General features: G+C 44.5%; 1 protein-coding gene across 1 annotated transcript in view; it reads right to left on the bottom strand.

Annotated features, from left to right (window-relative positions):
• MBD6 (methyl-CpG binding domain protein 6) overlaps positions 1-26,016 on the bottom strand; it is a 320,689-nt gene that overhangs the window by 147,232 nt on the left and 147,441 nt on the right. Inside the window, exon 6 of the mRNA XM_086966652.1 lies at positions 20,749-22,821. Coding sequence (XP_086822778.1) covers positions 20,749-22,821 — 2,073 coding nt within the window. The remainder of the gene's footprint in view (positions 1-20,748; positions 22,822-26,016) is intronic.

Below are 26,016 nucleotides of genomic sequence, written 5' to 3'. Positions count from 1 at the left end.
CTGGTGTTGTTATTCCCTCGTCCTCTGCCTTTGCTGCTGTTGCCACAGTATCCACCTCTATTGTTTTTATTATAGGTGGTCTGCGTGCTCCCTTTATTGTATGGAATCTGTTGTGATGCCTAACTTCGTGTAGCTCCTCTGTTACTAAAGCGACGAAAGGAACCTCCTCTGAACTGTTGGGACTGCAAGGCACCCATAGACTTGGCTGTCTCTGTGCCTTTTTTAATCTTTTCTAAGATCGTGTCCACATCAGAACCAAATAAAAAATCAGGGTTCACAGGCTGATTCAATAATGTGGTTTGAATTTTAGGTTTGAACCCAGAGATGCGCAACCAAGCATGTCTCCTGAGCATGACACTTGTGTTAATGGCCCTGGCTGCGGTGTCTGCTGCGTCTAGCGCACATTTAATGGATGCGTTGGATATAAGTTTCCCCTCCTGGATTAGCATTTCTGCTCCCTCCATGTAGGCCTCAGGCAAATGTTGCAGCAGTTGCTCTAGAGTGTCATAATGCGCCCTATCGTTTCTGGCTAATAGGGCCTGTGTATTAGAAATTCTCCAGATATTAGCTGCTTAAGCAGCCACCCTTTTCCCCAGAATCTTCTAATACTTTAGGATCCTTGTCTGGAGGAGGAGCATCACCTGTAGTTTGTGAGTTGCCGTGCTTACAAGCATTTGAGACCACCAAAGAGTCTAATGGCAGCTGTCCCTTAATATATGTAGGGTCCACAGGCGCCGGTCTGTATTTTCTTTCAATTCTGGGGTTAATAACCCTTGCTCTAGTGGTTTCTTTGAAAATGTCCCCTGCGTGTTTAAGGACACCTTTTAGCATTGGCAAAGTTTTGACACTTTCTCCACTTCAGAGAAATCTGTTAAACAGGACGTCCTCTTCAAATGGGTCAGCATGCATGTCCACATCATGATTTTGTGCTGCCCTTTCAATCAAAGCGTTGAACACAGCTGTATTTTCTGTTGGTGAAGTTTTAACAGGATAAGAAGTAGTATCAGGAATAGTCTGTGACTCCCCCTGGTCAGCAGGGTCTGTCCAGGCTTGAGTCTGGTCATCCTGATCCGTGTCCGCAGGGTAATTATATTGTTCATCATCGTCATACCCCATATCCTCAGTAGTGGGTGTGGGTGAGTATGCAGAAGTGTCCTGGCCATGGTACCTCACAGTCTCAAAAAGGACAGGCGATGTTGAAGAATCACTTTTCTTCTTGAGTGGAATTTTGTATGATTCCAGAGGATTTTCTGACCTGATCTTCCTTTGATAAATAGTAAGTCTACCAGATTCGGAGTCGATAAGTAGCTTCGACTGGTCATCATATGAGGGCTCTTGGTACATAACGTCCTCTTCTAGAGGATGAGTCCTTTTTCCCAATGACACCTTTTTGGGTGTTTCGACCCCAGGTTTTGGATCGAGCGCCTTAGGGCGTGCAGTCGGGGGCAGTCCGAATTTTATCGGTGGCATAGTGTCTTTAGACAGACTGACCTTCTTCAGGGCCGGCGTCGATGGAGGCCCGACCGATTTGGCCTTTTCGCCAGTAAGTTTTTGTCCCTGCGTCGACTTCGGTGCTTGTGGCGTCGGAGGCGCGCTTTTCTGCCTCGACTCGACGTGGTCCTTCGAGGCGCTTTTGGATTTCGACTCGAGGCCTTTGACGAGCTGGGGCCTGTCGACTTGATGCTTCGGATCGAGAAGCTTCCGAGACTCGAGTCCTTTGTTTGAGTCACTGTCCGTCGACGTTGACTTAGTCGGTTCGACGTGCTTGGTTTTAATGGTGGACTTCAGCGCACCGATATTCGGTTCGACACTCTTTACTTTTGTCCCCGCAGGGTCGTCGACACCTTTTTTCTTCTCCGATGGGTTCGAGCTTTTCGATCCCAACACTGTTTTCAGCAGTTTAGGTGTTGTGTTCGACTCGATGGCTTTCGGTTTAGTTTTAAGTAGTTGGACCGATGGCTCATGTGATATATTCTTAGCCGGGCCTTGACGCGGGGCTATAGAATGTTCTTCATGATCTTGGCTAAGGCCTTCTGGCGATGCCTCGACCTGAGCCCTTGGAAGTCTTTGAGTGTCTGTTTCAGGGCCCGTACCCACTGTTGGGCCTTGATCGCTTGAGTCGTCATCAACGGCTCCGATGGGGGATACCTCGTCCCTTACCTCGACGACGTTTTCATATTAGATGTTCTCTTCATCATCTCCATAATAGTTGGAGTCATGCTCCGAACTGGGATCCGACTGCTGTTCTGGATCCTCAGTCTCGACGACCTCATCGTCCTCTTCGTCGAAGATATTCACCGGGTCGGGCGCTGGCTTCGACATAGTTTGCCTCGCTGCACATCGGAGTCTAAGCGTCTTCTTCGACCTGAATCGAGCTTAAGCTAGACAATTGTCCTCATAGTGCTCTGGTGATAAGCACTTGTTGCACACCGGGTAAACATCGATGTGCGGGTACTTAGAGTTACAAAGTGGGCATTGTTTGAACGGGCTACGTTCCATCGACGATTGGCCTCCAGTGTCGAAAAGGCCACGCGGCTCTCTTCGACGTCCTGCTCAAGAATAACTGGAACAAGAACTCGGCACTGATCAAAACAATACCGACGACCCCAAAGGCCTTTTGGCCTTTAGATAAGTTTCCGAACTTGAGTAAAGAAAAGTACATACGAACCCAATGGCGGAAAAAAACAATCTGAGGATGGAGAGGATGCCCATGCGCACTGTAGTCCGGGGGAGGAGCCACCTACCTTGTGATACTTCGAAGACTCTTCCAGGACAACAATGTGCAATCATCCGGACCCAACACTAGGCGGCGATCTATGCACAGATATGAATTCAGCAGCCCATATGCCTCGAACAGAGGCTTTTACCCATTTGTCCTCTCGTGTAAGCGACACTGCCCACCAGGTGTACTTTAAAGAATGCATAGGTAAGCTTATTCCTCAACAGGTATGTTAGGTAGCCAATATCCCACCTGCTTTTTGAGGCAGAACATAGTAGTCATGTTGTCCATCTGCACTAGGACAGTTCTCCCATCGATGTGTGCACGAAGAACACCATCATTGGCTCTAGCACATCTATCTGTTTCAATGCATTTGTATGGCTCTACGTCCCACTTATGCTGAGATGCCCCATGTGTGCTCCCCACCCCATGAGGAATCCATCCAGTGAGCTGTTACTGTGGGAGTTGGTGTCCTGAATATTCTCCTATTATGTTCTCTAGGTGCTACCATTTAATCTCTTGCTGTACTTTCTGTGTGACAACCACTAGAACCTCCCAACATCCTGTAGCAGGTAACCTTTTGTTGAGAGCCAATTCAGTATGGGTCACATGTGTAACATGGCTCGTGGAAAAGAAAGACGTTACCAAGCTCACGAGTATGCATCATAGTCCTCACTGTCAAAGTCTGTCCCCTCTGTTAGAGGAGAGTTTGGTCTTCCAGTGTAAGGCCTAGTTTGTATACCAATGCTGCTTTTGACTACCTAGATAGAGATAGCAGCTAACACTCCCAGGAGTTTTGTGAATACAATGGATGAGGGTGTTATCACAAAAGGTAAGACATTGAATTGGTAATGTACCTTGTCCATAGAACCTGAGGAACAGCTTGTGTTGCTGATACATTGGTATGTGCAGGTAGAGGTCCTTCACATCCACTGCGGCCATATAATCTTCCTTTTTGAACAGAGATATAATGTACGGGAATTTGGTCATTTTGAAGCACTCCATCTTTGTATACCTCCTTAATATCAGTAAGTCAGGTATTGGACTTAGTGACTGATCTGGTTTTGTCACCGGAATGTATCCACAGGATACGCTCTTGTTCATCTGGACTTTGGGTGCTTTTTTAAAGGTCTATTTTTTTTAAACCTCTGTTGTACTTCATGTTTTAATTGAGAAAGTTCTTTTGAGGTTAGCATTTTCTCTTGCAAGGGCACCCTTTGTGGTCTTTTTGTCAGCATTCGTGTCACACTATATTTAGTATGCATCTGTCAAAGGTGACTGCATCACATTAGTCTAGGACTCCCCCTTTCCTTTCCCACTGCTTTTTATGCAGGGGGCCTTAGTTGCCAAGTCACTTGGTAGTAGTCCCTAAACCCCTTGGTGTTTGCCCTCTTCCTCCAAACGCTATTTTGTGTGGGTGCCTGAAGGCTTCCCTGTTAGCTGAATGTTGAATGGGGCCTGTTTGTCTGGAGAGCGCCTGTAATAACCAGACTTCGTGCAAACATGTCCCCATTGCTCTTACCGTCTCGCCGTCTTTTTTGATTTGTTGGAGGACCTTGTTGAAAGCCGGCCCAAAAAGACACTCTACTGCGAATGGCACGTTGATCACTGATGCCTGCACCACTAGCCTGAAACTACCCACTGTGAGTCAGGCATGCCTCCTTAGTGTTTTACCTGTTAACATCTGGCTTTCTGCGGTGTCATCATTGTTAGAGAACATATCGATTTAGGAGGATATTCAAGTGTGGAATCCGCCACTAGATAGCTGCACCTCTTTCTATCTTCCAGTCGACCACCTCCGTCTCTCACACGCTCACGGTCTAGGGGTAGGTCTGAAGATGTGTGGTAGTTATTTAACTGACTCTGTAGATAACAGTTCCCCGAACAAAAATCGTCAAAAGCACTAATTGAGAGATTCTGCCTTGTCACCCCATACGAAATTTTGGAACATGATTTCATTCACTTGTCTATCAGCTTGAATGAAATTAAATCTTCTAGGTCTTTGACCCTCCTCGCATAGAGAGCAGCTTTATTACTGAACACTCTGTGGTAACTTGGCATCTTTTGAATTTGGTAAATCCTTCTCTTAATTGGAAGGTCGAGGTACCACCGGTGATGTCGGCTCATTTTCCTGCCTTTCATCCCACCAAAAGTGGAGCAGGAAAGGGGGCTTTGCTTCCCCCACTATCTAGAGGTTCCTGGTTTGGATTTCAAAGGTGGCATCACCTTTGAAGCTTCCTGCCCAGGAAGGCTATCCTGACCCGTAGAAGGTGTGATGTACCTACACCCAGAGCAGCCTTTGTCTCTGTTCTCTGAGATCACTGGCTCTCATCTCATGAGGTCAGAAAAATGTCAGTTGGTGGCAGACTGGCAAAATAAGGCAGAGACCACAACAGTGCTTGTTAGGTTTTCAGGAGATCCTCTAAATGGGTCTCCTGTGTGAATGTATTAATAAATACACCACTGGCATCAGTGAGGAATTATTAACACAGTATGGTTGGTACCCAACACCTTAGAAACGAGTGAAGCCATCATGGAGCTAGGAAACTCATTTTGACAAGTATCCACCCATGTGCTCCTTATGTCTTCCCTGTGCACTTACAACATCTCAGAATAGAGTGGACATTATGCGGGCATATCTGATATGCCGTAGGCTTGACCACAGTAGGGAGCAACAAACTTAAGGTACAGGAACGACCTCACTGGGACGTTAAAGAAAGCCCTCACTCACCACCTAGTGATGACATGTTTCATCATCGTGCTGCACCAAAGAGACAGAGTGTCTCTTTGGTGTGCTACAACGCCAGATCTACTGCGCAGTGGGATAGTGAGTTCAGGACGTGTTGTGCAAAAATAAACTAACGAGTGGTGAGGGTATTAAAATAGTCAGTAGTGTATCAAAAGTCATTTTTTATTCTATGATCACTAAAGACAGCATTTAAAATTTTATGTGTATGGAAGCAGTCCACATTAAGTTGAGTGGTAGATTCCTATATATCAGTCGACATGTTTCTTGCCATAGAAACGGTGTAATTTTACCCGGCAATTCTTCAGGACTATAAGTGTTCTATACCCTGGCGGTATGGACACGCTAAGGCCCACCCTTACCTAGGGGCGTGAAAGTGAAAATGAACAAAAAAGTGAAAAAGTGCAAAAAATTAGGAAGAATAAATGTCTTCCTAATAACTCCTGGTTTAGGAGGCTTCAACTTTGCGGTTTCTGCACTTTTCTGGTATTTAAATAAATCACCATGGGTCTCAGGAGGAGGGGGGGGGGGGGGGGGAGCGTATTCGGCACACCGCCCTTGACGCTCGGCACCCTTAGTCTACCTGCATCGCCCTCGGATTGGACCCTCTTGTTTATTGATGAATAACCGGGGATAAGAGTGTCATACTACTCTCCCTAGCTCTCTTCTTGGTGAAGTATGCATGCTGATATGCCCTCACACAGGATACAATGCACCCTGCCTTAGGGCTAAAGGTCTGCAGTAAGGGTAACTTACCTGTATCTTATGCAGTGTATGGGTGGCATGGCACACAGGGTTGTGTGCCATTTCGGCTCTTCCGATTTCTCTGCATTAGGACATGCAACCTGCGATGACTGAGTGCCCAACCTTGGTGAGGGGTCCCTTGGCTGGCACAACCAGTGCTGCAGCCCCAGAGAACCCTCTTCAGTACCCATGCCCTAGCTCCCAGGTGTACCATTTACTAAAGACTTACAAGGGTGGCTGAAGTGGTGCCAATTGTGGTACACTTTTAGGGAAAGAACACTGGTACTGGGACCATGGTTAGCAGGGACCCAGTACTCGTCAGTCAAAGTTGCATCAAAAACTGGCAAAAAGTTGGGGGGGGGGGGGGGGGAGGGAGGGGTGTATCTGCAACAGACACCCAGTTTCTCACAATGATGGAGCTGCTTTTTCCCCTTTTGTAGATACCGATCAGATTTGGATCAGTGACTAAAAAGTAAAAAAAAAAAAAAAAAGCTTTTGTGCATTTTTGTTAAGTGTGAGGATTCAATGTGGGGGGGCAGAAGCAACATGGGGGAGCAGTTTGGGTACAGAAGCAATACAAGGGAGAAGTTGAGGGGCACATGGAGAGCGCATGCAAGGGGGAAAGCAGAGCAACAAAGAAAGAGCAAAGTGGGACACTAGGTGGAGAACACAAGCAAATGAGAGCAGCATGGAGTGGGCGGAGGAGAAGCACATGGGTGAGAAAGCAACAATAAGGAGTGCAGAAGGCCGAGCACAAGATGGGGGTGGCGTGGAGTAGCACACGAGCGACAAACAGCAACAGAGTGCAGGTAGTAGGGCAGTACATGAGGAAGACAGCTGGAAAGCACACGCACTCCCATGGAGGGCTTAACCCAAAACACTAAAATTAGTACTTGAAAACCAAGCACTGGAAGCATCCAAGCAAGCCAATGAAAACAGATGGCAAAGTCACAATGTGTCATAGGAAGGACACACCCAAGATTGACAAGAAGGGACACAAATAATAAACAAGCAAATGAGAGTGACACAAAAACCCCATCAATTGTAAGTAATGGGTTGACTAAAAGTCCCTCTTTGTTCTTAATAAGTCTAGCAACAGATAGTTCATCCTTTATGTAGCAGGCAGGCTAGACCTAAAAATCAGCAAAAGCAAACAAACCTTTTGTAGGAAATTAAGATATTTCTAAGCCACACTAAGTCAAATAAATGCTCTCATGGAATTAATAATGGTGAAGTGCCTGCGGTTAACAAAGATGACCTCTTCGTATGGAGTTTCCTCTTTATTTATGTTGAGACACCTATGTTACTCTGTAAACGAAGCAGATATTTTGGTTTGAAAAAGTGTTTCCGTTAATGTCTCACAGGTAACCAGAGTTGGAGCTCTTTGTCTAAAACGGTGCATAAGATTGATAAGAACAACTGAAACAAAAGGTTAACTACTACACTCACAAGTCAGTTTCATTCGACTCTGCCTAAATGCCCTTTAATCCCATAAAGCCATGGTATAAAGAGGTGATAATAATGGGAAATAAAAGGTATAAAGCTGCTGAATAAGGCAAACCCTGTGCGGTGTAGATCAAACATAAGATAACTTTTCAGTGAGGTAAAGTCTAGCTTAATGAGCATGATCACCAAAGTGAATATGGTTGGGAAAAAAGTATGCAAATTTCCACCCATTATTCATTCTAAAATATTGATAACGTTTTATAAAATACATGTTTTATCTTCGATAACGTCTTCATATAATAACTTAGGGGGTATTACTAAAAGTGAACCCAGCAGCAAAAGTAAAGATTTGCTCTCTGCACTTATAATTCAGACAAGGCACACCTCACAGCAGAAGGGTTGCTTTTGACATCTGAAACTGAGATCTTAACTTCCTTCCCAAAATAAACCATACTTAGGCATTGGAATCAGTTAGCCTAAATCCAGAGGAATGTCTCAATTCACAAATAGCCTAATTTCCCCCCTAAATTCTGTCATTTGAAATACATAAATTTGGTCTTCTGGGCATTGACTTCCAATTTATCCATGCGTATTACAAAAAGTAGAAAACTTGTGAAGGACGGTTTGAAATCCCTCTGGGTTTTGGAAATGAGCAGGGAATAGTCAACATACAGTACAGCCAGGACCCTCTCTCCAGCTAGAGTTTGTGCATCATTTCACAATTCGTCAAAAAGCTAATAACATTGATAAAAAGAAGGAATAGGGTAGGGGCAAGGCAGGCACCAATGGCAGACACCTTTATCAACCCTGATTTTGCCTGTCAAGTCACCCTTTGAGCCCCACATGACTCGAGTGACATTGTTTTTGAAGGTTCATTATAATTTTTAAAAGCTCAGAAGGAACTCCATTTTCAGCTAGATGTTCTCAGAGCCTAGTTTAAGAGACCAGGTCAAATGCGCCTCCACGATCAGAGAAGCCAAAATAGAGGTTCCACCCGCCAATGTATACCATCTTCCACTTAGTTACTGGAAATGTAAAGGCCTGATCCACAGTTCCTGTTTTCTCCCAGAAGCCTGCTTGATAATGGCTTAGAGCATCATTTTTATCTGATTCAGCCAAGGACTTTTTTAGAAAAGATATTTTGGATGTTATTTAGGCACTAAGAAGGTGATTATTTCCTGGCAAGTTTCTACAGCCATTTTTAAAGATGGGTACAGTTTCAGCACCCTTTCAAGAGGAGAGGATCGGCGCCCGCAGCTATGGCTTTAAAGATAAGACTTATGTAGGGCACCCAGATTTTGGGCTTCAAATAGAACAAGTCCTCAGAAACCATATCCAAATCAGAGGCCTTCCATTTCCTATAGTAAAATGCCTTCTCAGTGTCTTACAGAGAGTAGGTGATAGCTTGACTAATACCATTTGCTCAGGAGGGGTTGATTTCATAAAAGGATTCTGGGAAAGTGGACACGCTTGCACTAGCATGAAGTGGTTAAAATGGTTCACCCAATCATCAGGCTGGATGTGTGCTTAAGGTCTCATGAAGAAATTACGACTGCCATGGCTCAATATGTGCCAGAGGCTCCTCAAATCATTAGTCTTGGCTCCTTCTAATAATTCTTACCACATTACCAATTTTACTCCATTATAGCTGAGCACTCCATAGCTTTATAAATAGCTCTGGCTTCCAATATCTTAGCCCTGTCTCCTTGCTGAATAGTCGCCAAGAGTGCAGTTTTGGTAGTTCTACAGGTCAGTGTGATCCATTCTCGAAGCCTAGGAACTTTGGTAACAGATTTGTATTCTTTCTGAAACAAATCTTTCAGTTTACCAAAGAGGTTGCTGTGAATCTCTAGGATTAGGCTTGTCAATGTTATCCTTCATCAGACTTAATGCAGTACCTTAGGTATCATAGAACTGTGGCATGGCATCATCGAAATGTAGATGGTATTACATCTGAGAGCCTGAGATAGTTGCCAATTGTCAAGGCATCATAACTGCTACAGGGGTTACATGCCTAATCATCAAGGAGTAAACTATGTATTGTAAGAGATAATGGTCACTCTCTTCCTTAGGAATAACCATCATGTTTACCATAGCACTCTAAAAACTTATATCCAAAAGAATATAGTCTATATTGCTTTGGTAAAGCCCCCTATGAGATGATGGAGAAGCAATGACATTGGATGGAGAATGACCTTTGCATGCAATTAAGCCATAAGTAAGTGTTTTGTCAACCAGCTGGAGAGTCGACCTAGTCAGCAGCTTATATCAGACCCTTCGGCCTGATCCCTACTGATGGGTTACTGGCTATTGGGGTTGGCACTCGCATCCCCACTTCCTGGAGTCCCTTTCAGTATAATAGCTATATAAATGCACTTAGAATGAATTGTGCTGTGTGGGTTAAAGTCAGTTGGTGGCAGTCAGTCGTTCTTCTGCAACTCCAACAATACGGAGAATTGTTACAGGTGGGAACGGGTATGGGAGGAGCAATTATATGTGGACATAGGAGAAAGCCCTGTACTGCCAGGTACAAAAGCCTGTAGAAAATGTCCAATGCGAGGAGCCTCACTGAACCTGAATAGTTGGAGTCCTGGTGGAAATGGTATAGAAGGGATTTAGGGACATTAGGGTTCTTAAGATTCACAATTACACAATTGACAGAAAAACATTTTGTCAATGCCCCACCCCCAAACCCTATGTACCAGAAAAATATAATCAAACAAGTGAGTATTGTACTTTTGGTTCTTATGGAACCAATGGATAACCATGTTTCTTAACTGTTCTGGTAATCCTAAAGCATATGGATGAAGGGGAGGAACATTTACTAAACCCATTACCTTAGGGCATGCCTCTGGGTGTAGATGAGTTGTAGGACCAGGTAAGCTGGATAATGGTCTACTTATCTATGTCCTATTCCCACTAGATCTCCTCGTGCCCCCACCCAGGACGAGCTGGGCTGGCAATGACGGCGTCAGTGAAGACGCACATGATTTACAATTTAATCCCCAGTGTTGTTTAGTGGATCCTTCCCCCCACCCTCCTCCGCATTACCGGAGAAGACAAAGGGAGAGGGCTATCTTGGAACTCTGGGTTGAGGACAGATGTATGGTGCCCCCTGCAACGTCAGACACCACCCCTAATTTCCCCACATGTCTTTCAATTGAGTACAGACGAACATGAATGAAGCAAAAAGTGTTGACTGATATGGAAGAAAATTTAGAGCTTAACAATTCTATAAAAAAATGACATCATCAGTCATTATAGGTCCATTTGCATCTGGCAGCGTAGCTTAGATTTGTATGGAGATTGATTAATGATTTTGCCACTTGGCCGACAGGTCCACAACCTTGTGGGAGGAGTGAACAGTCTTGGTAGTGCTGCAGAACTAAGAATTGGTCCTTCTGGGTTGTCCTTTTGATTTACAATCATGGAAGTAGGCAGCTGCTCTGATGTGACGGGCGCCTATCTGCGAGTTCGATCTCTCTAGATATTACCCGCACAGCCCTTGCAAGAAAGCCATCAATAGTCAAAGTAGCCGAAATGGTTTTAGGCACCTTTGGTTGAATAGTTCCTATCTTCCACTTCCCCACTGTTAGGCAGACAGGGCTAAAGATCAAGATCAGAAAAATGCCTCAGAGAAGACTCTAGTCTGAGAGAACAGTAAAACTGTTAAAACAAATAAAAACAACTGTAGTGCAGGCAGCATGGGGTATGTGTGGGGATCTGTGTGCAACCCAACCCCTCGACACTGCTATCTCAATACCTCTCGCAGCTCTTTAGTTCACATGCAATACCAACAGATTTTACAGGCTGAAAGTGCCAATTCAAATGCTTGGTTCAGTTTGTTAGACCTGAAAAGGGTGAAAAGGGACAACAGCCATATTGAATAGGATGAGTTATGAACACTACAAGAATAATTAGGAACAAATGTATAAAGTAATTAAGGTTAAATGGGTTCAATACTATGCAACCTTCTAGAGACATGTTAAAAGTTTATCTGAGGTTAGGGATTATGTGTTGGATCAAACTTTCTTTAAGTCACCCTCAGCTTATAATGTAAAGAAAGTGATAATGATAATGAAAATTAATTATACAGCCAGTCCAGAAAATATACCAGCAGCCATTGATATTGATTTGTCAACTGACCCGTTTACTGTTTAGTACGGTTTGGATATGTCGTAGTTTTAGAACGATGGAAAGGATTAATGGTAAAACATATTTTGAAGAAGAGAGATTCAGCATATCCCTCTATCAAGTTGCCTAATGGACTAATTGCTTAAGTCTGTCACACTTTTTTGTGTGCTTTTCAAAGTGGGTCCTTGCTAATAATCTGATCCCCATTGAGAAAGAGGATTTAGGGAAGGCCCCTCCATTATGGACCACAGGTTGTCTTTATGAGGCCTTCTGTACAGAGTTCGATGGAGTCTAATGGAGCTTTGTTCTATTGCTTTTTCAATTTTCATGAGGCTTTTGATTTGGTAGATAAAGAGCTGGGATATTCCACCTTGTAAAGACCTCTATTCTATGGATTTGGCAAACAGGTAATTGGGCTTGGGTGGGAGTGGACTCCCAAAACCATCTCACAAAGCAAACAGAGGTACCTAATGGATTCATCTGGGCTGCCTTGTTGCTCCTGTGTTTTAACTATATTTAGCAGATCTTCCAAAAGCATTGAGTGATGCTCTCTCTCTCTCTCCTAAGATGATTAGAAGCCATATCCGTGCCTATTGTATGCAGATGACCTAGTTCCTATTGATCTGTCCGGGAAGTATTAGTGTAGATAAGATCAACATATTCATTTTCAAAAAGGAAATATCTAAATTCTCCCAAAACAGAATGGTTTGACTGGAGAACCAGTTGGCAATATTAAATATCTAGGTGCTATATTTTCGTAAAATTTGAGCGGGTATAACAATTCATTTTCCCTCCCTTTTAACTCAGGCCCTTACTTTTATTGCCGGGTTACTTACATTTAATTGTGAATATACAGAAATAACCCTTGTGCCTTAACTTACTGCTTTATGGGGAAACCAGGTCTCTTGTGTTTAATGGGGCTGAACTAGTCAACTTGGATTAAAAAATACCTTGAGATTCACTGGACAGTAGTTGCTTCAAGCATTTAATCAATGCACCATTTTGTTCCATGATACAAACCATTCAGAGACAACTGAACTTTACCGCTCAATCATAATCTTTGGGCATACAGTCTTCACATTTAATAGATTTAATTAGCATGTTTTAGGTAATATGTTTGCACTCTGCTTGCAGGGGCTTTACTGTAGTGAACTATCATTGGCTGGTAAGAAGGACTATATCGGTTAAGAATTTCTAGAGAAAGTTAGCAAATATTAGCTCATTAGAGACAGACTTTTCACAATAATGAATAAGTCCATATAGTCAATGTTGCCATCCTCAGTGAGTGCAGAGGTTTTTGCAACCCCAGTCATGAAAATGAAGACGAGTGATATTTCTGTTGAGTACAGGCGTGTGTCCTTGGGGGTAACAACTCTAAACTTTATTATTTGAGGAATGCAAATAATAGTAACTGCGTAATTTGTTGAAAAATGCTTTTTCCACTTGATTTTTCTCTATTTTTAAGAAAGCGGCATATATAGGATTCCCCCTTTTAAAAAAAATAATAATCTGGTACTCTCATTCCTACATATCCAATTCAAAATTAATAAAACAATTGTTTTTTAAATGTTGCTCTTGGGCTGGGTCATTATTTATGTTCCCTGGATTCAGCTTTCATGTAAATGTTAGTGTATAGCTATATGCTGAAATGTTTTTTTTTGTTTATTGTACTAATTGTTTATAGACTATGTGCAATAATTATTGAATTACAAAAATAAGCAGGTTATAGAATAGCACACATCCTTCCCAATGCTTTCTTCAGTTTATGGTGAAGGGTAGCTTAGGAATCATATTCTAAATGAGATGTGAGTAAGATTTCTGTGTGAACCCTCGATCAATGGCGAGGAGCTATAATTTTAATATAAGATTCAGCAGCCCAGCTAATGAAGAGGGGTGGGTCTGACATCAGTTATCCCAGTAAATATTACTACCCTAGGGCCAGATGTAGGTCGCCAATTACCGGTCGGTAACGTCCGATTTCGGCCGTTACCGACCAGTAATTGGTTTTTGAGATGTAGGGGCCATTATTTTACAGAATCTGTAAATTTACCGATTCGGTAAATTTACTGATTCTGTAAAATACCGAATCGGTAATTTTACCGATTCGCTAAATCCCAGATGTAGGTAGCACTGTTTACAATGCTACAGGCCTTCAGAATTCTGTATTTTATCACCCAATACAATTGAGTGGTAAAATACCAAATTCAGGTGTACATGCACATCTGTGCATGTACACCTGTGCCATGTAACACACAGACATGCCCTTAGGGCATGTATGTGTGCCACATGGCACACAAGCCTGGAATTGGGGTGCTACAGGGTGTCAAAGTGACACCCCGTTCACCCTTGCAGGATTCGGTATTTACCGATGCGGTAAATACCAAATCGGTATTTTCCAGTGATTCCTATGGGCTTCAAGGCCCATAAGAATCCATAGGAAATACCGATTCGGTATTTACCGAATCGGTAAATACCGAATCATACCAATTTGGTTATTCTAAAATAAGAATTACCTACATCTGCCCCCTTCCTATTTACCTACTCTTAAATACTGAATCGGTATGATTCGGTATTTAAGAGTAGGTAAGGAATATGCTACTTACCAGTATGCATCTGTTCTTGGCATAGAGGGCTGCAGAGTGGTACATTATGAATAGATCGCCATCTGGTGTTGGGCTCGGATGATTGCACTTGTTTTTCTCTTGGAGAAGTCTTTTGTCGTCACAAGGCTGGGGACTCCTCCTTTGGGTGCTAGTGCGCATGGGCATCGGCTCCATCCTTAGATTGCTTTGTCATAGTAGGGTTAGATGGAGTAGTATGATAGAATACAGATAGAAATGCCCATGTAAGTGTATCTAAATAAGATAGTGTTGGAACACACACAGGTTTCCGGGGAGGCTGGGAGGGCATGTACCACTCTGCAGCCCTCTATGCCAAGAACAGATGCATACTGGTAAGTAGCATATTCCGTTCGAGGCATATGGGCTGCAGATGGTACATTATGAATAGACTATACAGCAGTAATCTCCCTAGCGGTGGCCACCAGTGTCTGTTGCAACAGTCTGAAATAAAGTCTTTAGTACAGCTTGTCTCACTCTAGCTTGTTGTGTTGCCTGCACATCTACACAGTAGTGTTTTGTGAAGGTATGCGGTGTAACCCAGGTAGCTGCTTTGCATATGTCATCTAGGGGAATGTTTCCTAAGAATGCCATAGATGCTCCTAGTTTACGTGTAGAGTGAGCTCTAGGAGGAACGGTTAATGTCCTCTTTGCTTTTAAGTAGCATATTTGTATACATTTTACAATCCACCTGGCAATGCCTGCTTTAGAGATAGGATTGCCCTTATGTGTAGGAGAAAACGCTACAAATAGTTGTTTTGTCTTTCTGAAAGTTTGTGTTCTTTCTATGTAGTACAATATTGCCCTTCTGACATCTAATGTATGTAGGGCTCTTTCTGCTACCGTCTGTGGTTTTGGAAAGAAGACTGGTAGTTCCACTGGCTGATTGATGTGGAATGCTGAAATTACTTTAGGCAAGAATTTTGGGTTTGTTCTAAGAACCACTTTATTTTGGTGTAGTTGCATAAATGGTTCTTGTATTGTAAATGCTTGTAGTTCACTTACTCTTCTGAGTGAAGTAATAGCTATAAGAAATGCCACCTTCCATGTGAGGAATTGTATTTCACACCTATGCATAGGTTCGAAAGGTGGTCCCATTAGTCTGGTAAGTACTATGTTGAGATTCCAGACTGGGGCAGGCGGTAGTCTTGGTGGAATGACTCTCTTGAGGCCTTCCATACAGGCTTTTATTGCTGGTACTTTAAACAGGGAAAGATGTTGTCTATTTTGTAGGTACGCCGCTATAGCTGCAAGATGTACTCTAATAGAGGTGTAGGCAAGGTTACATTGCTGCAAGTGTAGTAAATAGCAAATAATCTGTTTAGTGGATGCGTCCAGAGGGTTGATGTTGTTACTGCTACAGTATACAGCAAACCTTTTCCACTTTGCTGCATAGCATGCTCTGGTGGTAGGACGTCTTGCTTGCTTAATGATTTCCATACAGTCTGGAGGTAAATCTAAGTATCCAAATTCTATGACCTCAGGAGCCAAATCGCTAGGTTCAATTGTTTGGGATATGGGTGCATTATTTCTCCATGGTTCTGTGTAAGGTGCATGGGTAATAATCTCAGTTTGTGATGTGGCACCCGTGAGAGTTGCAGTAGCGTGGTGAACCACGGTTGTCTTGCCCACGTGGGTGCTACTAGTATCATTGTCATTGAATGTTGTTGCAGTTTCCGAACCACTAATGGAATTAGCGGGAGAGGGGGAAAAGCATAAGCAAATTTGTTGGACCAATTTATCCATAGCGCATTGCCCTGGGACAGGTGGTGTGGGTACCTGGATGCGAAGCTTTGGCATTTTGCGTTCTGATGAGTGGCAAAGAGATCTATCTCTGGTTGTCCCCATCTTTGGAAGAATGGCTGCAGTATTTGGTTGTGCAGTTCCCATTCGTGTATTTGTTCTGACTCTCTGCTTAGGATGTCTGCTATCTGATTTTGAACTCCTGGTAGGTGTTCGGCTATTAGATAGATCTTTTGAGGAATGGCCCATCTCCAAATGTCCTGTGCCAGTCTGGATAGTTTGAGAGTGTCCCCCTCCCCCCCCCCTGTTTTTGAATATAATACATTGCAGTCATGTTGTCTGTTCTGATCAGGACTGCTTTGTTGAGGATTTGTATTTGGAAAGCTTTTAATGCTAGAAACACTGCTAGTAGTTCCAGATAATTGATGTGCAGTCTTTTTTGCTGTACACTCCATTTTCCCTGTACTGTATATTTCTCCATATGCGCTCCCCATCCGGTGAGCGATGCATCCGCTGTTATTATTACTTGTGGAATCGGTTCTAGGAACGACCGTCCCTTGGAAATGTTTGTTGTGTTCCACCACTTCAGAGAGCGATGTGTGTGGTCGTCTACCAACACCAGATCTGTAATCTGACCTTGAGCCTGATTCCACTGTGTCGCTAGACACTCCTGCAGTGGACGCATTTGTAATCTATCATATGGTATAAGCAGTATGCAGGAGGACATCATCTCTAACAGCTGCATGAACACTCAAGCTGTTAGTGATTGTTGTGGTTGAAATTTTTGGATCAACGTGGTCATTTTTTGGATCCTGATTGGATTGGGGTATACTTTGGCTTTTTCTGTGTCTATAGTAGCCCCTAGGTATTGTTGAATCTTGTTTGGTTGTAGGTGGGATTTTGTGTAGTTCACCGTAAACCCTAGCTGGTGCAGCAATTGAATGGTCTTCTGTGTGTTTTGAAGACATTCTTCCTGTGACTTGGCTTTTATTAGCCAATCGTCCAAGTACGGGAAGACATGTATTTCTTGTCTTCTTAGGTGTGCTGCAACTACTGCTAGGCATTTTGTGAACACCCTTGGTGCTGTTGTGACCCCAAATGGAAGGACTTTGAACTGATAATGTTGTCCTTCTACTACAAACCTGAGGTATTTTCTGTGGGCTTTGTGAATTGGGATGTGAAAGTAAGCGTCTTTTAGATGCAGTGTAGAAAGAAAGTCCCCTTTCTTCAGTAAAGGAAGTACTTGTTGGAGCATGACCATGTGGAAATGTTCCGAGTTTATGTATGCATTGAGAGGTCTGAGGTCTAAGATTGGTCTTAGAGACCAGTCTTTTTTGGGGATTAGGAAGTATAGAAAGTATACTCCTGTCCCTTGCTGATGTTTTGGAACCTTCTCTATGGCCTGCTTTTGTAGCAGTGATAGTACTTCTTGTTTTAACAATGTTAGATGATCTTGACTCATTGGATTCTGTCTGGGGGGGGGGATATTTGGTATTCCAGGCAATAACCATGTTGGATAATCTGTCTCACCCACCTGTCTGATGTGATGTTTTCCCAGACAGGTAAGAACTGTGATAAACGTCCCCCGACCGGTGTTATATGGTCTGGGGGGAGTTGTATTAAGTCACTGTTTTGGGGTTGGGGAGTTGCGGTTGTTATTATTTCCGCAACCTCTACCTTTGTTGTTGTTACCTCTGTAACTGCCTCTTGAATTACCTCTGGGTGATGTTGGTGTAAAAGAGGTAGATTGTTGGCTTGTGCCTGTATTTTTTTACCCCCCTCTATAGGTGGACCTACGAAAGGAACCCCTTTGAGTTGGCTGTTGTAATGCTCCCATTGATTTAGCCGTTTCTGTGTCCTTTTTCATCTTTTCTAAAGTCTCATCTGTTCCTGAGCCGAAAAGTGTTTTTTGGTCAAAAGGTTGGTTCAATAAAGATGTTTGTACTTCTTGTTTGAACCCTGAGACCCTAAGCCATGCATGTCTTCTTAGCATGACACTGGTGTTGATTGATCTTGCTGCAGTGTCTGCTGCGTCTAATGCGCACTTAATGGAAGTGTTAGTTATTATCTTCCCTTCCTGTATAAGCTGGTCTGCCCTTTTTTGATGTTCCTTAGGGAGATGTGTGATGAGTTTTTCTAACTCATCATAATGCGCTCTATCATAGCGTGCCAGTAGCGCTTGTGTATTAGCTATGCGCCAGCTGTTTGCTGCTTGAGATGCTACCCTTTTGCCTGATGCATCTATTAGCTTGGACTCCTTATCAGGAGGAGGAGCTTCTCCTGTAGATAATGAATTTGCTCTTTTACGAGCGTTTGTAACTACAAGCGAGTCCAGAGGTACTTGTCCTTTGATAAATATTGGGTCCTTTGGGGCTGCCTTATATTTTTTATCAATTTTTGGGTTTAATACCCTAGCCCTCACGGGGTCTTTGAATATGTCTGTTGTGTGATTGAGAAGACCCTTTAGCATAGGTAGTGTGCCTGATGTTCTTTGTGCAGCAGGTAGCGTTTCTAAAAGGAAGTCCTCTTTTTGAGGTTCTGTATGTAAATCTACCTTATGATATTTAGCTGCTCTATTAATCAACTGCACAAAACCTGTATTATCATCAGGTGGTGAAGGTTTTGAGGGGTATAATTGTGGGTCGTTATCATCGTCTGACCCTGCATCATAATTTTCCCATGGGTCTTCCTCATCTGGGATAGTGTCGTCATCTCCATGAGGTTCTCCCTCCCCTGCATCACTGTCTACATCTGTTTGAGGTGTAGATGGTCTTGGTGTAGAAGGTGGAGAAATAGCTATCCTATTGTGAGGAATAGGAGAAGAGGGTATGTCTCTGGGCTGAGGAGAAAGGGGAGGAGTTGTATTTGTCCCCATTGTTCTCTTTTTAGGAGGAAGAGCTTTGTCATCTAGTTCATTCTTTCTCTTTTTCGGTGATTTTGTCACCACTTTGCCAGTTTGCGGATCGATAAACAAAGTCTTTTGTTTTGGATCTGTCTGCTGCTCTTGTGTCGGTACCGAAGTCTTTGGTTCCGAAAGGTGCCTTTGCTTCTGACCGTCAATGTTCTGTGTTTTCGGCACCGAGAATTTGCTCGATTCCAATTTTTCCGGTGTCGAGTAAGTCTTCGACGTCGAAGCATGTTTCAGTTTCGACATGGAATGTTTCGATTCCGAGCTTTCCTTTGTATGGAGCTTCGGTGTCGAAGTCGATGTCGACCGTTTCTCGGATCCGACATGGTGGGAGGCCGAGAGTTTCGGTTTCTGTTTCGGTTTCGTTGCCGGGCCCGAAGGCGGGGCATCGGAAACTTTTTTCAGTGGTCTGACCGGGCTCGAAGGCGGGGTCGGTACCACACGGGGTCGGTTTTTTGGTAAGGGGACGTCGTCACTCACGTTTGTTGAACGTCTATTTCCTCGACATCAGACTCGTCCCCTTCCGACCCCGACTCTTCATGTTCTTCTTCTTCTTCTTCAAGGTGCTGGTCTTCGAACAGCTACGGGATTGCCTCCAACTGCATTCTTGAAACCTCGTGTCTTCGGGCTCAACGGTTTCTAATCGTCGACTTGGAGAACGCTGTGCAGGCTTCGCAGTCCATGGATTCGTGTTCAGGCGATAGGCAGAGATTGCACACCTCGTGTAGGTCCTTGTGTGGGAACTTAGCACCACACGTTGGACATCTTTTAAATGGAGTCCTTTCCATGGACTCCGGGCTGGACTACGTCGAGAAAGGCCTCCCGGTCTCGTCGACGTAGAAGAAAAGGTTTATTGTTGGAGTCGAAACGCGTCGGAATGGAAATGAAATCGCGTTCGATAACAATACCGTCGAATTGGAAAGGGAATACGCGCCGAAATATCGTTTTTTCTCGAAGTCGATCTGGAGCGCTTCGATCCTCATCCGAACCCGATGGCGGAAAAAAACAATCTAAGGATGGAGCCGATGCCCATGCGCACTAGCACCCAAAGGAGGAGTCACCAGCCTTGTGACAACAAAAGACTTCTCCAAGAGAAAAACAAGTGCAATCATCCGAGCCCAACACCAGATGGCGATCTATTCATAATGTACCATCTGCAGCCCATATGCCTCGAACATAGGAATTACCTACATCTGGCCCCTAGTCTCTTAATCCATACATGTTTGCTAGACACTGCACATGAACCAGTTTCCGGCAGTAATTCTGCTTAATTTATCACTTTTGACAATGTAGACTGTTTAGTCCTTCTGGTCATCTTATATTCACATCTCCATAATTCCTTCCATCAACCCTCAAGGGATTTTTTTATTTATTTCTTATATTACAAATTTTAACACAACTTTTTCTTCCAACGTCATTCAGCACACACTTCCTAACATGCTATACCAAAGAGTCATTGTTCTCAACATAATTTGTACATTTAGCCCATCTTTGATATGATCAGAAGGCCTGGAGTCAACAGCCAGTACTAGGCAGATGATACCACTTATACAACTTTCAAGGACAAACAACCAATGGGTCATTGCTACTAGGAACTTGGGGCCAACACAATTAAAAAAGGACTGATGCAGTGTACTAACTAGAGAAAACTTGTTTTATGCACATTGTTACTTGAAATGTTTAGTAGTACCTGTTGCACTGCCTTGTGCGTTGCTGCCAACGCTGCTGGAAGTGGACAACGAAGACGGCAGTTGGAATTTCAGTTGTGATGGACTCCCTGAGGTCTGTTCGGAAGACGCTGAGGAAAGCTGCCCAAAGAGGTTGAGGAGCTGGGTGTTAAAGTCCTGAAAGACAGGCCAAGGATTGGAGTTTGTGCTTTGGCTGACTGTCCCCTCTGCTGTTGAACCTAGAGGCATGGGTAGGAAAGGAAGGTTGGGCACTGTAGAGCTGTTCAAGTGTGTGGGAGAGGCGCCAACATTCCCATTTGAATGGGGTTGTGTGAATGACAAATTGGCCGTATGGCTGTTAGTGTTTCCACCACTCTGAGAACTTAATAAAGTCAAAAGAGAAGATAAAGGTTGGTTAGTGGCCAATGGATGGTTTCCTTTCAGTTTTGCTAGTTCTTCTTCAGGTTTGATAGGGCTGACATCTGGTGGCCTGGGCACCCCTGTGACGGCCGCAATGTTGGGGACACGTGGATTATTTTTTGCTGCAGGCAACTGCACTTGGCTCCGTTGGCTAGTCTTGGTTTGTGTTCTTTTTGGGGATGCCTCTTCAAGGCCAGCGTGGTTCAAATGAGATTCCTTAATTAAGCGCAGTGCTGTGGGTGATCGCCTCTGTCTCCGCCGCTTGGTGTGGTCTTTAGGAGGTGCCGAAAGCCGGTCGCCCAATGCCACTCCCCCCTGAGTGTTCATCATTGAAAGCAACATGTTGGAATTGGCGAGGCGGTTCTGTAAAGTGCTTTGGCCATCTGATTGAGCACCACCTCCATCCACATTCTTTTGGCTTGCTAGTTGGGCTTTTGCCGCAGCTGACAGAAGGCTGCTTGCTGGGAATGAGGCAGTATTCTGCTGGTTTAGGAGTTGACCGAGAGGCAATCCCAGAAAGCCGGGTTGGTTCTTCTTTTCATGCATAGCTCCAGAAGACACTGGTGGCAAATTATTGCTTTGGTGGATTAAGGCATTGCTAACTGAGATTAAGGAGCCAGGATCCATCTTGCCTTGATGAAGTAACCCTTCAAGTATTGCTTTAGGACTCTGTGGTATGGAAAGCTTCGGTGAACTTGGCGGCATGGGGGATCTGGGTACAGTTCTACCAGCGTTGGAAGAGGAGCAGGAAGAGTAATGTGCTCCTAGTAGGAAGCTGCCATGCTCAGAGGACGCAGACGAATGCCTAGAGCGTTGAGGAGATGGTTCAATACTGCCTCCCGGAGAAGAGATGGAGGACAGGGTTGTGGAAGGCGAACCCAGGGTGTTAGTCCTTGACAAAGAAGAGCCCTTTTGGGAGTCATGCCCCACACGGACCAAGGGGGAGGAACGACAGCTGGATACAGATGTGGATTCGGGAGGCGTGTTTAAGTTAGAAACTGGAACCTGCGCATGAAGGGGTGATGGGGCATTCATACAAGGGTAGCGCTGCATAGGTGTTTTATTGCTTATGGAGTTCAAAATTCCCAGTGGGTCTTTCTCTGGGCACATCATTGTATTCTGAGAATCGTGTGACTGTTCTTCTAAAGGCCTAGAGAAACTGGTGGAGAAAACAGGTCCCTGTCCATAATTACAAGAGTTGACAGAAACAGATTTAGGGGATGGGTCCCAGACATCCTGATTGGGAAAAGAATATGAAGGTTGCATATCGGAAGACTGGTTGAAGTTCCGGTGGTGCGGAAACGTATTGGAGTAATACTCCGGGTGGAAATTAGACTCAGATCTTTGAAATAAGTCATAATTTCTGTTTGGTGGGACGGAAGAAGGGTTCCTAGGTGGGTAGGCTTCTCTGAAGGAGCCTCCATGATGTCTGGGATAGGGGGGCTGCTGTCCATGCCTGAAGTTTTCGTACCTTTCTCCAGAGCAGGAAGGGTAGGGATCTTGCTTCTGTTCAGGGGCACGTTCTACACACTGTGGCCTTGATAAAGTGTTGGCTTTCTCCATCATCAATCTGGCGAAGATGTCATTGTCCAAAGGAGAGGGCTTACTATATGCGGTGGAATGCTGCAGTCGGTTCATTACACCAGGAGCATGATACAACTGGCTGGATCCACACCCTGAAACAAAGAATTAACACAATGCATTAGTGATCAGCGGCAAAGTCTTGCAGCAGGGTTTTTTATTACTTTTTACATTACTGGTATAACAAAACACTGACATTCCCTCATGTGATTGTTCCGCATTAGACTTTATCCACATGGTCAAAGGACTGAGAGTCAATCCAGACTAACCCTAACAACTGGACCAACAAAACCCTGAATGTAATTTCCAGTGAACAACAGTGTACTGATGTCTATATAGTGCATCATCTTTACACAACAATTTTGCATACTTCTAAAATAAGACTTCAGTGCCAAAATGTGACACACGGACTGCTTTGTAAGTGCACTTTAAGCAAGATAAATAATTACAAGTTTCAAGTTTATAATAAACATGCTAGAAAAGCAAACACAGTTAACAAATAGTTTCTTACCTGTCGGTGTAGTTTTGCAGCTTGAAGATCTTTTTGGATTCACTATGCTGTGCATTATTCCGCGGTCTTGTGGTTGGGTCCGGAATCGTAGTCTTTTCTTTGTTGTTTTTTTTTTTCCGTAGCCCAGGTGGGCGTCGACGTCCCACCTTTTGGTGTATTTCCGGTGACGTCGGCGCGCTCCCTGCAGAAGCACCCACTCTTGGGCGCGATTTTCGGATTCTTTTTTCTCGTGTTTGTTCTGTTACCGAAGTAATGGCAATGTTCTAGTAAGTCATTCACCACTTTAACCTTCAAGGTTTGTTTGTTCAAGTAATTGTCCATGTTTTCAACCCCCTTCCTCTCCAGCCTCAACTTTCTGGCGGAGTTGGGTGGGTTCGCTAGTGAATCCAGAAAGATCTTCAAGCTACAAAACTACACCGACAGGTAAGAAACTATTCGTTTTGCAGCGTGAATCTTTCTGGATTCACCATGCTGGGCATAGACTTTGTAGCGGTTTCTCATTTTTGTGGCGGCTGGGTGGAAGATGAGCGTTGGTTATTGAATATGTGTTGAAGCACCTTTTGTCCGACTTGTGCTTCCTTGTTCATCTGTATATCCACGCAGTAGTGCTTTGTGAACGTGTGCACTGAAGCCCATGTTGCCGCCAGGCATATGTCCTGAATGGGTGTGTTGGCCAGGAAAGCTATTGTAGCTCCCTTTCCCCTGGTAGAGTGGGCCTGTGTCCCTCCTGCCAGTTCTTCCCCTGCCTGTTTGTGGCAGAATTGTATCGTCTGTGCGATCCATCTCGCAATAGTTCCTTTAGTTACTGGCTTTCACATGAAGCTTTTTGCAAAGGAAACAAAGAATTGCTTTGTTTTCCTGTGATCCTTAGACCTTTCAATGTAGTGCATGACAGCCCTTCTGGCGTCTAGGGTGTGAAGAGCTCGTTCAGCGCTTGTTGTCGGTTTCTGGAAGAAACTTGGTATTTGTATAGTTTGATTCATGTGGAACCCTGACACCACCTTCAGCATGAAGTGCGGGTCCGTTCTCATTACCACCCTATCATTGTGAATTTGGATGTAGGGTTCCTGTAACATTAACGCCTGAAGTTCGCTTACCCTGCGCAGCGAGGTGATTGCTACCAGGAAAGCTGTTTTCACTGTTAGCCTCTCTAGGGATGCTTTGTGAATTGGTTTGAAAGGATGTTTCATCAGTTCTGTTAGGACCAGGTTAAGGTTCCATGCAGGTGGTGGCACCCTCTTTGGAGGCGCAATCCTCTTAGCTCCTTCCAGGAATCTTTTAACCACTTGTGAGGTGAAGAAACTCTTACACGTCTCCTCTCTTGTGTAAGCGACTATTGCTGCTAAGTGAACTCTCAAGGAGGATGAGCTTAGTTTCTTGTCTAGTAGGTGCGTGAGGTATCTAAGCACCGTTGAGTCCCTTTGCATCTTATTGTGCAGCTTCTCTCTCCTGCACCATAGAGTGGATCTCTTCCATTTTGATACATAGCACTTTCGCGTGCTGGGCCTCCGTGCCTCCTGAAGTACCCTCAGGGTGCTCTCTGTTAGTTTCAGATGCGCAAATTCTATGTCCTCAGGAGCCACGCTACCAGGCTCAGGCTCTCTGGCTCTGGGTGTAGCACCTGCCCGTTTTGCATGGGAGCAGGTCCTTTCTCCTTCCGAATCTGTGGGGTGCGCTTTGTGCCATCTCCATGATCTGCGAATACCATGTCTGCCTGGCCCACTGTGGTGCGACCAGTATCAGTATCATGTTGCTCGCTCTGCACTTGCTGAGGACCTTGTGCATCAGCGGTATCAGGGGGAAAAGTGTAGGCAAATGTCCTCGACCAGTCTATCCATTTTGCATTTTGCATTTTGGCGTGTTGCAAATAGGTCCACCGACTGTGTCACCCACCTGTCGAACAGCCTTTTCGTCTCCTGTGCATTGAGCTCCCATTCGTGAGTTGCCGATGTCTGTCTGCTGAGCCAATCTGCTTCTACGTTGTCCTTCCCTGGCAGATGAATGGCTAGCAGGTCTATGTTGAGAGGGATGGCCCAAGTCCATATCTCCTGCGCCAGCTTCGAAGCATGGCCGATTGTGTTCCACCCTGCTTGTTGATGTAGAACATCGCTGTCGTGTTGTCCGTCTGCATCAACACCCTCTGGTTGTACAGTTTTGTCTGGAAGGCTTTTATAGCAAGGAAAACTGTCTTCAACTCCAGGAAATTATTGTGTTTTACCGCATCTGCTGGTGTCCACAGACCCCTCACTTTGAGTTTCTCCATGTGAGCTCCCCATCCCTTCTGGGATGCATCTGTGGTGATGGTCACCGTTGGCGGCGTTAGAGGCTTTCCCCTTGTCAGGTTCTCCATGTTCCACCATGCCATTTCTTTCTGCACTGCATGCGTTACAACCACTAGATCGTCCCAACACCCTGTTGCTTGTGACCATTGCTCTTGTAACCACTCCTGCATGGGTCTCATGTGCAGCCGCACATTTGGCACTAGGTGAATGCATGATGCCATCCCCATGATCTTGCTCGCTGTTCTCACTGTCCGAGCTTGCCCCCTCTGGTAGAGCTTCGTCTCCTTCACCAGTGCAACTGACCTCTTCTCGCTTGGGAACACCTTGCTCTGTACGGTGTCATTCTGAGCTCCCAGGAAGATCTTTATTTGTTCTGGTTCCATTGAGGATTTCCCCCCGTGTATGGAGAATCCCAGGTCCATCAGTGTTCTTGTCACTCTCTGTGCATGCTCCTTGCATAGCTGGTATGACCTTGCTTTTATTAGCCAGTCGTCCAG

Source organism: Lissotriton vulgaris, chromosome 1_1 (assembly GCF_964263255.1).
Source record: "Lissotriton vulgaris chromosome 1_1, aLisVul1.2, whole genome shotgun sequence".
In the NCBI taxonomy this organism is placed as follows: domain Eukaryota; kingdom Metazoa; phylum Chordata; class Amphibia; order Caudata; family Salamandridae; genus Lissotriton; species Lissotriton vulgaris.
The sequence above is the reverse complement of the archived record's forward strand: the minus strand, read 5'-3'. Positions and strand labels throughout refer to the sequence as shown.